We start from the raw sequence: 15,237 nt of genomic DNA on the forward strand, positions 1-15,237 counted from the left end.
GACATTTTTCGAGTCCATGCCACGTCGTGTTGCAGCACTTCTGCGTGCTTGCGGAAGCCCTACACAATATTAGGCAGGTGTACCAGTTTTTTTTGGCTCTTCAGTGTATATATATATATATGTACAGTGGAAACATAAAACGAGGAGTAATTTGGAGGTATAATTTTGTAAAGATTGCACTTACCGTTTTAATTTTGTGGGGAGGGGGGGGGGGGCACACCTTGAATTCTGTACTCTCAACAAAATAACAGAATTTTTTTTTCCAGAAATCCTTTTTATATCAAAAAAAAAAAATCTTTGAAATTTGAATCCATTTCTTTGAAAAATAAGGGTTTTCAAAAAATAAACACAGGCCAAAATTATGGATCGCTTGTGTGGTGCTGTTATCTAGTGTTGATAAAGAAGGTTCGAAGTGATCCCTAAACTAATTTTCATTTTATCTATCATTTATTTTCAGTGTTTGAAAAGGGAATTTTCAGGTGTGCCCAGACTGGGCACACTCAGTCGGAAAGGGTTAAATGTTATGTATCTTAAAATCAAGGTTGGCAGGTTTTGCAGCAGAAACTGTTTTTGTATTTAATGTTGTTTACCCCCCAGATTTCCTCAGTTTTTTTCAATTCAAATACCTCAGTGACTATTGCACTTAGAAACGTAGAATTTTCTTTTTTGGCATCAGACAAGACAGCAACTTTCTAATTGAGTTTGAGGCACACGGGGACTGTATAAAAAGTTTTTATTTTATTTTAATAACTATACAGCCCTTTGAAACATGGATGACATATCTGAGTACTAGATGTTATTTGGAAACTTTTTCTAATTGGGAGAATACCTCTAGGATGAACGGTTCACCAGTAAAATGCCATACCCCATTTGCTATGCATCCTGTATATTGGTGTTCAAAACATTATCCAAAAGCAAACATTATTCAATCAAGCATTCATTTAGGTTTTTGACGGTTTAAACCTGTTTTTGATGCTTGTCATGTGAAAAATCCAGCCCTTCTTAAAATATATCAATTCAATCTTCAAATCAGATGGGTCACCCCCAATAACATATCGAGAGTATGGCTGACTGCCAGAAATGTTTATGAGGTTTTAAAAACATAAAAAATGCCACTTGTTTCCTGGCCTGTGTGTTTTCCAGCTATCTGATACAATTCTTTTTGATATGATTCAATGGCATCAGAAAATTTAATTGTTTGTATCAGTAAAGGGTTCAATAAACTTAGATTCTAATGATTCTTCTGTGGTGTGGCAATTTTTACTAACATGTGTATGAAATGAAAAAGTCACCTGACAGACAAATATAGTTGGGACATCATCATCTGGTTTAATAAATCCTGGTTCCAATTTTTTTGGAACTTATTTCAAGGATTTTCAATGAGTAGACATCTGGAAGAATAGTCGCTCAGAATCAATTTCAAAGTATAAGGCTAAAGCTTTTAGCAAAGTTATAGGGGGGGGGGGTGGAGTGCCTTTTTTAACTTAAGGAATTTGTTTCACTTATTATCATATCAGAAAACAATCACAGTTTCAATACACATATGTTTAAATTATTCTTATATCATTGAAATACTGTTTTATAAGTTTTGGCAAAAATATTGCCTGATGCTTATGTGTTAACATTCCGATGGTGGCATTGTATACCAAAAATCGATCATATAATTACAAATACATATGATATTGTTTAGGAAAGGTGATAGAATAAATCAGATGTTATTAATATAAAACTCCACCAACTATTAATATAAAGCTGTAGAGAATCCACTACCCCCAAACTCATGGAGTGGTCGTAACAAAATGCGAGCATGGATCTTTGAGATTTAGTGCCACCATTGGATCGTTAAAGAAATTTGAAACTGAAAATTAATTACTGTGAATGTTACAAAAAAAATTTTCAAGTGTTTTTAATAAAATCTCACCTGTTTTAAAACCTTTTTAATAGTTTACATTAACAATAGTGGTGGCAGCTCGTGGTCGGATATTCTGGGGGGGGGGGGCACAGATTTCGAAAAATATACTGCCATCGATTGGTGAACATATGTTGTCAAATATTTACAATTAGTAAAGTATTGCACTGCATTGAAAACTTATATTTTTGTTTATCAAATTATTTTTCACATTATACAAATACAACGCCACAACAGGCAAAATGCCCAATGAGGTGGCTGAGAAAAAGATGCCCATAAAAATATGGATGTCATATATTTCAAAAATATAGCAACCCAATTAAAAATGCAATTAACAAAAATTATAAACAATATATACACATGATAAAATATTATACAATGGCCATAAAGAATACTTATGGTTGTCTTATTCTAAGTATGGATAGATTCTCGATTTACCCCAACATGTTTATCGTATTTCTTGTATCATCATGTTGGTCATAATTTCTTGTATCTGTAAATACAGTACAAAAATAATAATGCATTATCAGCACAACATTAATATAAATAATTTACACAGTGAGCCTAATTGATATCTTAAAAATGTTGAAAATTGCCATTGCTGATGGCAACTGCTGAACCTAAATGGTTTTTTGCAAATTGTGAAAATTCATACACTTCTTTCAATATCATATTCCAATTTAAAAGATACAACAGATTGAAATGATAGATGGCAACATCAATATCCGGGGCATGAATTTTAGAGCAGACAAAATGAGCATAATAACCTGTGCTGACCATTCCCTTTATCCCTTCTCTCATGTTTCCATTAAAGTTATCTCATATCAGTGCACAGCGGAAAGTGTCCAAATAGGAAAGAAGAATACATACCTCTCCATGAACAGTGCAGCAGAACTTTGACCATATGATTTGTATTTTACAGGACACCTTTTTTCTAATCTGTGCTTCTGAAAATATTTCTTTTCTAATTTATCAAATTCATTTGGAAAAAAGAAAAATTCAGTGGTATTAATTTGGTATCAAATCCATTTGAAAAATTTAAGTGATGACTTTTTTGAAATTTTCAAAGGGGGAGGGGTGCACACCTTTGTTTGTCCTTCAGGATCCACCCCTAAACAATAGTATTCTTGTAGTATACCATGTTTTCAATGCCCTAATGTGAACCTTTTTTTCATTTATGGTCATAATTTAACTACTTTGCCTCCAACACCAAATGGTTGTTTTAAACCATTAATGCCGGTTGGTAAGAAAATTTGTCATTCTAAATTTTAAGTTTTTCTTTGCCAATAAATGGTGAAAGTGGTTCCACTCATTATTTTTTGTTTTTAAAAAAACCAAAGTCGTCGTTAAAATGGGTTAAAGTTGAAAATTTGATATGTGTTGAATTTTGCGCATTCATACTTGAAAATAATTTTCTATTAGTTGTTAAATGCTGCACATTTAAATTTGCAGAAATGACTTTGCTGGAGGAGCACAGACTCTTGTAAAGCACAGTTCTGGTATGTCATCTGATGGCATAGGTAATGTCACATCAGAAGAGCCCATTAAAAAAGGAAATGTAAGTCAAATATAGTTTTCTGAGAGGTTTCAGGTTATTCTGTTTATGTAGTTTCGTCAAGAAAGTGGCTGTTCTATAGAATTATTTTTTATATAGGGTAGGGGGCCCAACTATTGTCTACGTTCGTAATATTACCTATCACGGTTTCTTCTTGATTAATTCTGATAGCTGGTGGCCACTACTGGAACTATGAAGCTTTCCCCTTCAGTTGTTGTTTGTGGAAACTAGACGCACCCGTGTTTCTTCTTTTCTGTGGGAATTTTTTCTTATTTTTGTGTATGACAAGTTCATAAAAACGTTTCATTATTTTTAGTATAATCAATAAAGTTCAAGTGATAGCGACCGTAACAGGCTACATTTTGGTGTAGTTTGTTTCTTGGTTTGCAATTCGATTTCAAGGATGCAGGTCACCATGTTTGAGAGTTAAGTTGTTCCCAATATCGCCCACTTGAGTATTGATATAAGAACACCCTAGGTGATATTAAGAACACTTTCGAAGTAGGTTTTTTTTTTTTTCAGATGTCACATAGAAAGATGTAATAGTGGTAAAAAGTAAAGAGATGGGACTATTGAAAGGCATCAGAAGTTTTTGAAGTACATTATCTACATTACAAGACTACATAAAAGAACCTGACAATGAACTTCAAAAATTACTTGGTATGCCACTAGGATGAAGGCCTTTTTTACCTCCTTATGTAGAAGATCAATTTGTTGAGTATTATTTACAAATGTGTGGATAAAACTTATATATATTATGGACTTACGACAATGGATGCAAAAAGGATGGAATTTTAACTTGCCATTAGAAATAATTCACCCTGACTATTTTTTGAAAGAAAAAAGCTCAGATAGGAAATGCCTCCCTCTTTTTTTCAACAGATACCCTGACTTGTCTCTGGAAAAAAAAAAAAGGGAAAAGCACTATCACTTGAAAGTTTATCAACTTCTGGCAAGACACTGGCAAAAAACATCAGGCAAAGCTATAAAGGAACCAGCTTTGAAAAAACGCAAATTGGAAAAACAGAAGGAAGAAGGATCTCTTGAGAAAAGAGGAAAAACCTCCACATGTGCCAACAACAGCAGTTGTGGCAAAGAAGATAATGATGCCCAATGCTCAATTTGTGGAGGACTTTACTCAAACGATTGTCATGGAGAAACATGGTTAAAATGTTTGATATGTAACAAATGGTCCCACAAAAAACGTGATGAGAGGAAAGTAAAGAAAACAAAATGTTATGTTTGTGTAGAATGCTCCTAAGTTTTTTTTTAATGTTGTATTTAGGAAAAGTGTTAAAAGGGTACGTTAATTATATTTCTAAAAGTACAAAAAAACAGTTTTGTATTACTTTCTATTTTGTTGTCTTAATTTTCACGTTTAATAAAGAAAGTATGGTCATAATGTGAAGTAAACTTTATTTCAACCCATTTTAGATGTAGGTGATATTAGGAACTTATAGTGGGCGATATTAGTTAGCTTTTTTTAATAGGAAAAATTCAGAGGTCGCAAAAAGAATTTTTTTTTGGGTGTTAAAATTATTTGTTAGAGTTGTAATTCAGCTTATTTTTAGATAGCAGTCTAGGCAATAGAACAGTTTTTACACAAATTGCACATGAATTAGTCCTGTAATTAAAATAATGGCTTAAGTGGGCAATATTTTGGCTCCCTACCCCATGTCCTTTATATTACTCTTTCATGCTCTCTATAACAAGATTTATTTTTAATGATTTTGTTTGCTATATGTCAAGAAATATTCATATTCAATAAATCATTTGATTACATTGCATGTAAAATGAACAAATAAATTATTGCATTTTAAAGAATAATTTTTATTTTCCAGGTTAAGAACAGCCATAAAGTGTTGGTATCTCTACTTGCTGGTGCTGTAGCAGGTGCAGTGGCAAAAAGTACTATTGCTCCACTCGATAGAACAAAGATAAACTTTCAAAGTATGCTACTTTTTCATGTGTCTTTCCACTCAACTAACTGAATGATGTACAACATTAACAGGAAATAATGCATTTTGTTTTGCAATCAACTTCAATAAAATGGACTTTTGCAAATATGTTTAGAAAAAAAAATTTAAATGTTCAACATGTTATAATTAAGTAGATGAAACATCATGCAGAGGAACAGTTGAAATCCAACATTGAATCAGACATGCAATGGGCACCATAACAAAGTAGAGTGAGTCAAAACTTTGTTTGAAGCAATTTTGATTGTAAAACTACTTCCCATGTTTTGGCATGGACTCAATGAGCTTGACCACAGTGGGTACTTTTTCCTATTCTTTCACACAATTGAAAAACCCATTAAATCCAGATAATTTCTGGCTCCAACTTGTCTATATCAAACTAAATCTGCAAATGCTTGATAGGATTCAAGTCAGGACTCTGACTTGATTGCCCATAAAAATTCAATTTGTGGCTGTTATATGCCAATACAAACACTAAGGCCAGAACAGGCCAATTGCCATATGAGGTAGCTGAAAAAAGACACCCATAATTATTTTCAAGTAATGTTCAACTTTTGAGCTATATTTAGGGTCATTGTCATACCTAAATATAAATAACAACCTATGTCCAGTAGTACTAAATGGCAATATGTAGTTATGCAATGTAATTTTTTTTAAAAGAACCAGTCTCTTAGTTTTTTTAAAAGGTATAAAGGATGGCACCATCAGCAAAGAAAGTATTCCTCATACCATAACACTTATGCTTTCATGTTTAACCCTTTCACTATTGATGGTACTTAAAAGTACCAGTAATTTTTTAGCCCCTGTAACATCTTTTACATATATTGTTGGGTGTTGGTATAAAGGCTGTATAACTACTTTACAATTACCAGATGAGAGCACAAGTGTGGGACTACTTTTTAAATATGTTAATTAATTAAAAGAATTCAGTTAAATTGAGGAATCTTCCAGAAATTAATATCTAGATTATTTTCTGTCAAAATTTGAATAATGCTTGGGGCTCACTCTCAAAATAATGGAATAACAGAAAATAATCACTATGCCAATTTGAGGAAAATCCATCATTATCCAGCTACAGTCAATGCCACTTATTAGAATCATGCATAATATTATCATTTGGGTATTGTTATCACTTTCCCAAAAAACAGAATGTACCAATATCATGAGAAAAAATTTGTTTATAATCATCAGGAATTCGGATAATGTTATAAATTTGCAGTTATAAATATGTCAGGTTTTTTTGCACATTTTGAAGCTGAGGTTTAACTAAAATTATTTTTCCCCTAAGTTATCGTTATCATGTTGCAAAACTGTAGGAAGCTAGAAAAAAAGTTGAATCCCCCTCCGTTTTTGAAAACCTTGAGTCCCTATGTGGTCACATTAAGCGGCATGAACTGTATTTTCAGCAAGTAACTTAAATTACTGCTCACTATAAAAACTACACTATGAAAAAAATATAATTTAATATTTTCCTTGTCATTTCCAGCCATGTTTAACTTTACAAGGTCATTTCAAGCCATATTAAGAATTTTTACAAATACTATTTTTTCTCTGTTTTTGCTATACTTCATGATTTTGCTTTTTTTTTGTTAAATTTGGTGTACAAATTTTCTACATTTCCTTTATACTGTATGTGTCAGAATTCAGTGCCTAGCAGCATTGTGTCTCTTTGGGAATGTGAAATATTTAGTTTCTTGTTTGTATCTTTTGTTTTGGAAAATATAGCACCCAGACTTGTATTTTTGATATATGTAAATTAGTCCAGTAATTTAAGCATGGGTGTTGGTTGATAGGCTGTATAGTTTATATCTTAATAAAATGTGTTATAACTTCACACTCAAATTTTCATTGTGAGTAGATCTCATTTTACAATAAAAATTTGGTGTTTTTTTTATATCCATCTTGATTTTAAATGTTCATCATCAAAGATATGAAAGCTCATTTAAATTGTTTAAATTTTTATTTCATCCATCAAAGGACTAATCTTGTTAATTTAATACTTTTGTGTATTACATTATATTATTTAGAAAAACACATGAAATTTTTACTGATACTCCTGTTCTTATTTTAATGGTTATACAAACTGTATAAAGAAATGAACACTGTTAGAGAATAAAGTCCATAAGTCTTTATAGCCTAATGTGTTATAATAGTAACCAAACAAGAATTTCTGGGCTATCTTGTTTGGTTACAAAGATTGAAATGAAACCATGTCTTATACTATATTGAAGGATACATACGGTTTTATTGGAACCTCAACTGATAGTCCAGAAAGACCTTGCTTGATTATTGTAAGAATGAATAGTCACGTGACAAAGTGCAGGTGTTCTAACAAAGGCAGAAGTATTTTTCTGCTTTTTTTAAGGTTATGACACCAGTCTTGCACATTACTTTCCGAATGCTTCTCATGCATATGAGTGACATTTTGAATTTCTGTAATTTTAGAAGGATGAATCTTGGCTATATAATTTTTTGAAGATTATGACATGGCAAGTAACAGCGTTAGCAGGATCAGTGTATTGATTTGACGCTGAAATCTTTCTGAAAACTTCATTTACAATAACAGTAAGTTTACAGTAAAACTTGAAAAAAAATATCAAGCTCACTGGAAAGTTTTGATAAATTTTCCAGCTTCTTTGGCTGATATCTCAACCATATCAATCTTCATCACTTGCTTTGCTCATTTCTTTATTTAACTTGTTAATAAAGTTGAAAATTGGTGGTTAAGTCATCTTTCCCATTTACCTTTTTTATTATTAAAAAAATACATGATGCATTTGAAGCAATGTTTTAAAATATTTTATAATTTTTTTTTGCTTGTAGTTACAAACAAACATTTTTCTGCCCAAGAAGCTATTCAATTCATATTGAAAAGTTACCAATCCTCTGGACTATTAAGTCTATGGCGGGGAAATTCTGCCACATTGGCTCGAATCATTCCTTATGCTGCAATACAATATGCTGCTCATGAACAGTGGAAAAGGATTTTGAAAGTTGAAACAAATGAAGAAAGGTAAATGCTTTAGGTATACATTTAAAAGACTTCGTTATTTGGTAATAAACTTTATAAGTGTAACTCTGGTATTTGTATTAATTATAGCTAATTTGGTTTGGCACGTCACAAAGCACATTGTCTTGAAAGTGTGTTTTTATATTAATATATACTTTTCCGTGTATATTATATTCCATGATATTTATCAAAAGAAAGGGATATATTGATAGTTCCCACTTAAATCCCACAAAATATTAATACCATAAAATACCCAGACGGTTACACTTCTGCCTCCCTGTTGATGCTTATGATAGCTTAGTTCTCCTTTCTGATATTTCTTCAGTTTTTTTTCACTTTTTTTCATCACTCCAAATGACATTATGCCACTTGTAAGTCCATGGCATATGATATTTCACCCAGTGAAGTCTTTCCTCTTTATAATGCTCACTTAGTTTCATATGAGTAAGCATTGCAGATGTATTTACAATGCCGAAGAACGTGAGGAACTGTAGATCTAGATATATTCCTATTAGGAAAAGGTGCTAAACTTATGGAAGAATTACTTACTTTGTGTAGAATCACATTTTTCTGGCATTTCGTCAATAACGGAGGACAGCCTTTCTGGTGCCATACGGCCCCTTCAATTTCAAATAACTAGAAAAGTTTTATTGCACAAACATGGCAAAATTCACATGACAGCGCGATAAACCTATGTGGCTCTATCATTTTGGGACAGCCTTTAAAAGAATATTTGATATTTTTTATTCTTCGAAATTTCAAAATTTTTTTTCTGAAAGATTTAATACAAGCTAGGTATGGGTGTTATATAGCAGCCCTTATCAGGATAAACGTACACAGTAAAGCCTCTTTTGCAGACACCGGTGGCAGGACAAAAACATTCGTCTGTGAAAGGGGGCGGTGACTGAATCAGGGGTTTGAATTTCATAATTTTATTATACAATAGGAAATTATTATTTGGCTGTAAAAGAGGGGTGACCATATCTGAGGGTGTCCGCTAAGAGGGGTTTTCCTGTGTTTAGGAAAAAATAAAAAATACAGGTGGCTCTATATCATTTTGGGACACACATTAATTTGAGATGTTGCAATGGGAGATTTCAAGCTGTGTCTTTCATTTTTCTGATGGAATGTATCTTATATATAAATGTGAAAGTATGTATGCTTGTTCTTTATACAAATCTACAATTTTAGACCGATTGTCCCCAAATTTTGCACATATACCAAACAGGGCGGGGATTGAACCGTAGGCTACTTTAAAAGTTTGTCAGAGCAGGGAAAATGCCAAAAACCATTGGACAACAATGGTTCTTGGGCCCCCAACAGTCACTTTCGGAATGTTTACTTCAGTGTTGTCGTGGTTCCCTAACAATGCGTTTCAGACATGCACATGCCTTTATAATGGTTTGTCACTTTTTCAATCCTCTCAGCAATCGAAGAAAACCCGGGTATTTTTGCTAGTTTTTTAATAAAAATGCTGGTAACTTTTCAATAACTGTAGAAAGTTGCTTTTTGGTTAAATTTTGGAATTATAGAAAAAATATATTTTTTCTTTTTGCATTCATTATGTAATACAAGTTTTTTTAGTACTTATAAGTACTTTAGGTAGATATTTCTGCATAATGTGAATATGGTACGTTTCTTTCCTCTATTTAATAGAACTACTTTAAGTACTCTTTGTTTAAACCTTAGTGTGATCAAGTACTATTACTGGCCAATCGAATGAAGCCTGGTCTCTATTCTAAGGAATTTCTAACTGATAGGCCGCTGTGGGAAGATTCTTATTAATAGATCTCTTTGAAATAATAGGCTGATTGAGAAATTGAATTTTCTGGATTTTATGCTGAAACAAATATTTGGGAAAAAATTATTTGTCTCCTCCGGGAATCGAACCCAGATCCTCTTGCATACAGGCAAGTGCGCTAATTAATACACCAGACACACACTTTTTAATTCTTTATAACACACACTACTAGCATGAAGTACTGAGTGGAGACATTGCAGCCACCCTTAACTACAGCCATTTGGTGCCCCAGGTGGCGTTTTATATTAAGAGATTGTTTTTTTGGCTCAAAATATACTGAAAAATTGAATTTCTCAGTATATTTTGAGCCAAAAACATCTCTTAATAGGCTGATTCATCTGCCATCTTTGAGCAGAAGTGTGATAGCAGTATTATTGCTGTTCCCCATCCTGTTCTTTTTTAAACAATTTCTGAGGTATCATTTACAGAAGCAAACCGGTTTACATTCAAAGATGGATGATGAATCCGCTCTCCTTTATAGGCACCTTACACACTACAAAATAACATCCAAAAGCATTTTGGACAATCTTTTTGTAATACATTTTGCTATGTACGCTATGAACTTGGCATTTTCCCTATTTTTTTAGTGTATTTTAATGCGTACATGTTTATGAAAATTTTATAAAAATATATATTTGTTTCTCAGCCACCTCATTGGGCATTTTGCCTGTTGTGGCCTTTTATTTATATAAAAGATTGCCTTTCTTGTATGCTGACTTATGTGTAATAATTTAATTTATCAAGAAAGATTATAGAAGAAACTATCGAAGCTATTGTAGGTAAAGAGGAAGAAAGTATTGTAACTTCTTGAAACATTTGATCCTTTGCTATTCAAAGTTTATGAGTTTGTTTAATGAGAAATAGTTAATGTGTTGGTTGTAGATATTGAATAGAATCATATCTTCATTCTATGCTGAATTGTCTTTCATATTATAGGTTCTTGTTTATGGTTAAATTCTATTGACATGCTGCAGTTTATATAGTAAAACCTGTGTAAGTTGACCTCTGATGATGGAAGAATTTTCTGGTCAATATGAAAGGTGTAGTGCTGTTAAAACTAAAGCTTAATTTATAGCAGCAACTTAAGGACAGCATATCATGTTTGGCTTTCAAATTTCCAGCCAATGCATGTGTATTAGTAGCAGCAAACCAATAAAATTTTTTCGTCCTGCTAATTCAAATCCGAACCACATGGTCAAAAATGTCTCAGAGCCTACTGATTTTTCTGTTAAGCTCATCTTATCAGAGAGAACAAATATGCTTAGTATCAGACATTTGAAAAACATTGATATTCATAGTAGTAAATGTGAAATTTGAACTATCTTTAATATAGTTCAAAAAACACGAAGAATCCTAAAATGCCTTGAACAGGAGAGGTTGAAACCAGCGAATTCAAGAGATTATTTTAACCAAATATTTAAGAATTTTCCAGAATATGTGACTTGAATTTCTTGGCATGCCAGTGTAATACGAGTATTTCCGGCATGCTGGTCTCTCTTGCTTGCCATGGCAATTAATAGGAATACACAGTATTTGATTTATTAAACCAATCTAAACAATGACAACGTGAAACCTGTATTTTTATAAAATGTATATTATTCTTGTTACATTGTGTTTATTTTCAAATACCATACATTTGTCGATGTTTGAGAAGAAAAGGTATTTAAATGAATGTTATCAGGAGAGTAATATGAAACAGTCAAGTAATATGGAATGGGGTGGAGGTTCAAAATGAAGACTCGCACTGAAATTGATTAAAAACTATATTTAATGAAAGTCTATGACAGTGAAGAATAATATGATTTCATAGTTTGTTTTAATAGTTTATGGGTGAATTCTCATTTACCAAAGTGTTTCCCTTCTCTGCCCAGAACAGTCAAAGTGGGTCCCCACGTAGAACAAGTCATACATTATTTCCAGATTCCTCTTCTATCTTTTGAAAACTTCCTGTTTCAAAGACATATTCTGCATTGTCTTTATGTGCAGATGATGCTTATAGTATTCCATATAACCAGACACACCATCTTTGCAAAAATATTGTCCCATATAACCAAAAGAATAGCGGCCATAACTTAAGGCATATTCAACATGCTATTCCATATTACCAGACTAGTCAGTGTTAAATACTCTTACTTCCTGTACCAATTGATGTAGCAATTTTTATTTGGTTGTATCTATGGGAAAATTTATATTTCATGTGCACATGATTTTTCATTCTGAATATTTCAGAAAAGCTAGTCCAGGGAAATCATTTTTAGCAGGATCATTAGCTGGAGTATTTTCAAGTACATTTACTTATCCTTTGGATCTGGCAAGAGCTAGAATGGCAGTCACACACAAAGAAATGTAGTTATCTAAAATATTTTCTTGTTTGCATTGTATACATACTATTGTAAATAAGTTTACTATTTATCAAGCTAGTGGTTTGTGATGATCTAATTTTGATCTTCTCAAATTACTTTATTTAAAAAAAAAGTTTTTTGTTCATTAACTACATGTTTAATAACAAAAAATGAAACTTTAATACTCATGATAGAAATAAGTGAAATTTTGGAATATTAATTGAAGTTAAGCTATATGAATTAATATTCTTGATCAATTTCGTTGAATTCATTTATTTATTATTTTATTATCAGTTAATTATTATAAAAGTAATTTATTTATCTCTAGGTACAACAGCTTGTTTCAAGTTTTTGTAAAGATTTGGCGAAAAGAAGGACCCATGACACTGTTTCGTGGCTACACACCAACAGTGCTTGGTGTCATTCCATATTCTGGAACTGGTTTCTTCACATATGAAAGTTTGAAAATAGCCCATAGCGGTACATTTTATTCCATACTTGAATTTTATAATTTCAGTTGTTATCACTAAAAATGTATTTCAATTTCTCTATGGTTGTAAATCATATCAAAACATTTGAAGTGTATAAATGGAAATTACAGAACAATTCATAAAAAAATTCCATGTTCTGCAAAACATGGTAATGCAGTCAAACACTGCTATAGTTCACCTGGCTTATAACTAATCTCTTGATATGCAGAATGAAATTACTGGTGGCCTGATTTACTATAGGCCTACATATAAAGTTATTGTGTATGACTATAGTGAACTATAGTCCACTACTACGTGGTCTAAGATTTTTTTAGGGATTTAAATTCATAGAAAAACTGCTATGGCAAGTTTAATCATTTGACTCCACCTAAAGCCTATAATGATTTTTATGACTTTTTGTGTCAATTCCCATTTTCTCATCAGATCAGTTACAACAAATTGCCAGATATAGCAAACATAAAATTTTGAACCCCTGAAGTTTGCTTCTGTGGCTTTGACTATTTGATTCATTTGCTTGTTTTATGGTCATTTTTTTTTCACTCAAAAGATTTTCTCTTGTAAACTTAATATCAATATTTTTTTTTTTGTTTCTTTAAAAGTTAAACCATTATGTGTCTATTTATTACCACTATTATGACCATTATATTTTTTCAATTTTTCAGAATATACTGACAAGCCTATCCATCCCTCTGAACGCCTTTTGTTTGGAGCTGCTGCTGGTTTACTTGGCCAATCTGCTTCGTATCCCCTTGATATTGTAAGAAGGCGAATGCAGACTGCAAGTTTGACAGGGAATTCTTATCGTACTATCAGAAGTACAATAACAAAAGTAGTTAGTGATGAAGGAATAATTAGAGGGTTATATAAAGGACTGAGTTTAAATTGGGTTAAAGGACCAATAGCAGTGGGCATAAGCTTTACAACATTTGACATAATTCAAAATTTTCTACTTGATCTCAGATTGTTTTCCCATAGATGATCAGTTATTTGTTTATATTTCAGTGCCAATGGTATTACTTAGTTCTTTGGGTGTCTGTTAGAAAATAATTCAATTGCTGGTACATTGCTGGTTATTTTGTAAGTTAGCCAACTTCATTATGAACTAATGGCCATTTCAACAAGAATATGGAAACTATTAATTATTTTTTCTTTCATTAATAATCTGAACAAGTTCAAACTTGTTATGTTTTTAGAGTTTAATTCTATTATTTGTTTTTTTTTTTGTTATGTGTGAAAAAAACATCTTTTTAATTATATAGTATATATTAGAAACTTTTGTTATTGAAAATTTTGCCATTTTTTTGCATACACATATTATTTTACATACCTATATATTTCTATGATAAAATCAAGAAAGAAACTGGATGTTTTGTATTTTGGAAAATTTTGTGAACTACAGTCTGTGTTTCAGCAACTCACAGGTACCAAATTTACATAGTTGTGTAGAGTGTGTGATACTAACATCAGTTATAGAGATATATATATATATATATATGTTTTGCAATATTTTCTGATCACAAAGAGTAATAGTGTTGTGCATCTGTTTTGTTGTGAAAGTATGAATGCTAGAAATTTTTAAAAAATTAAAATTTGAATATATACAAAGTTGTCACTGAAACCTGCAGTTTTTAAGAATTTTTAATAGATTTTAATGTACTAAATTTTTTGAACGAATTGGTACAGGAATTTAATGAAGGCTGCATTCACTTCAAAAGTGTAAAATTTGCTAAATTAATAATTTTGTAGACATTTTGACTCTAAATGTGATTGAGGTGTCTGAAGTAATATTCATAATATATGTCATTTATATTTTCAATGTTTATGAGATTGATTTTTGTTATAAAATTTATTGGGTGTATAAATATGAATGCACCTATTTTACAGTCCCCATGAAAGACATTTTTATTGTTAAAATGAAAAAAATAATAAAAAATTAAAATATATTTTCCATCACAAGGTGCAACAATCACCAATCTGTCAGGCAACAAACAGATTCTGTAAAAAAGTCAAATTGCTTTGAATTAATCCAGTTCTCCAAGCTAATTTTTGAAATCCACATAAGAACTTAACTGCTCTGCATGGAAAAAAAACAAATGGTAATCTTAAAGAACAACATCTGTAGAATACAGTGGGTAGGGCAACACACACCCAGT

The 15,237-nt window shown here is 31.7% G+C and overlaps 1 protein-coding gene across 1 annotated transcript in view; it reads left to right on the top strand.

The window, feature by feature from the left end:
• The window catches only part of DPCoAC (dephosphocoenzyme A carrier), a 29,350-nt gene extending 14,356 nt beyond the window's left edge, over window positions 1-14,994 (top strand). Inside the window, exons 3-8 of the mRNA XM_089238920.1 lie at window positions 3,362-3,467; window positions 5,306-5,414; window positions 8,264-8,453; window positions 12,481-12,597; window positions 12,922-13,073; window positions 13,747-14,994. Of these exons, the coding sequence (XP_089095046.1) occupies window positions 3,362-3,467; window positions 5,306-5,414; window positions 8,264-8,453; window positions 12,481-12,597; window positions 12,922-13,073; window positions 13,747-14,063 (991 nt within the window). The 3' untranslated portion in view covers window positions 14,064-14,994. The remainder of the gene's footprint in view (window positions 1-3,361; window positions 3,468-5,305; window positions 5,415-8,263; window positions 8,454-12,480; window positions 12,598-12,921; window positions 13,074-13,746) is intronic.
• Window positions 14,995-15,237: the final 243 nt, after the last annotated feature.

Source organism: Pholcus phalangioides, unplaced genomic scaffold (genome assembly GCF_987345545.1).
Source record: "Pholcus phalangioides strain wild (caught in Gottingen) unplaced genomic scaffold, Ppha-v1.0 ptg000011l_1, whole genome shotgun sequence".
NCBI lineage: Eukaryota > Metazoa > Arthropoda > Arachnida > Araneae > Pholcidae > Pholcus > Pholcus phalangioides.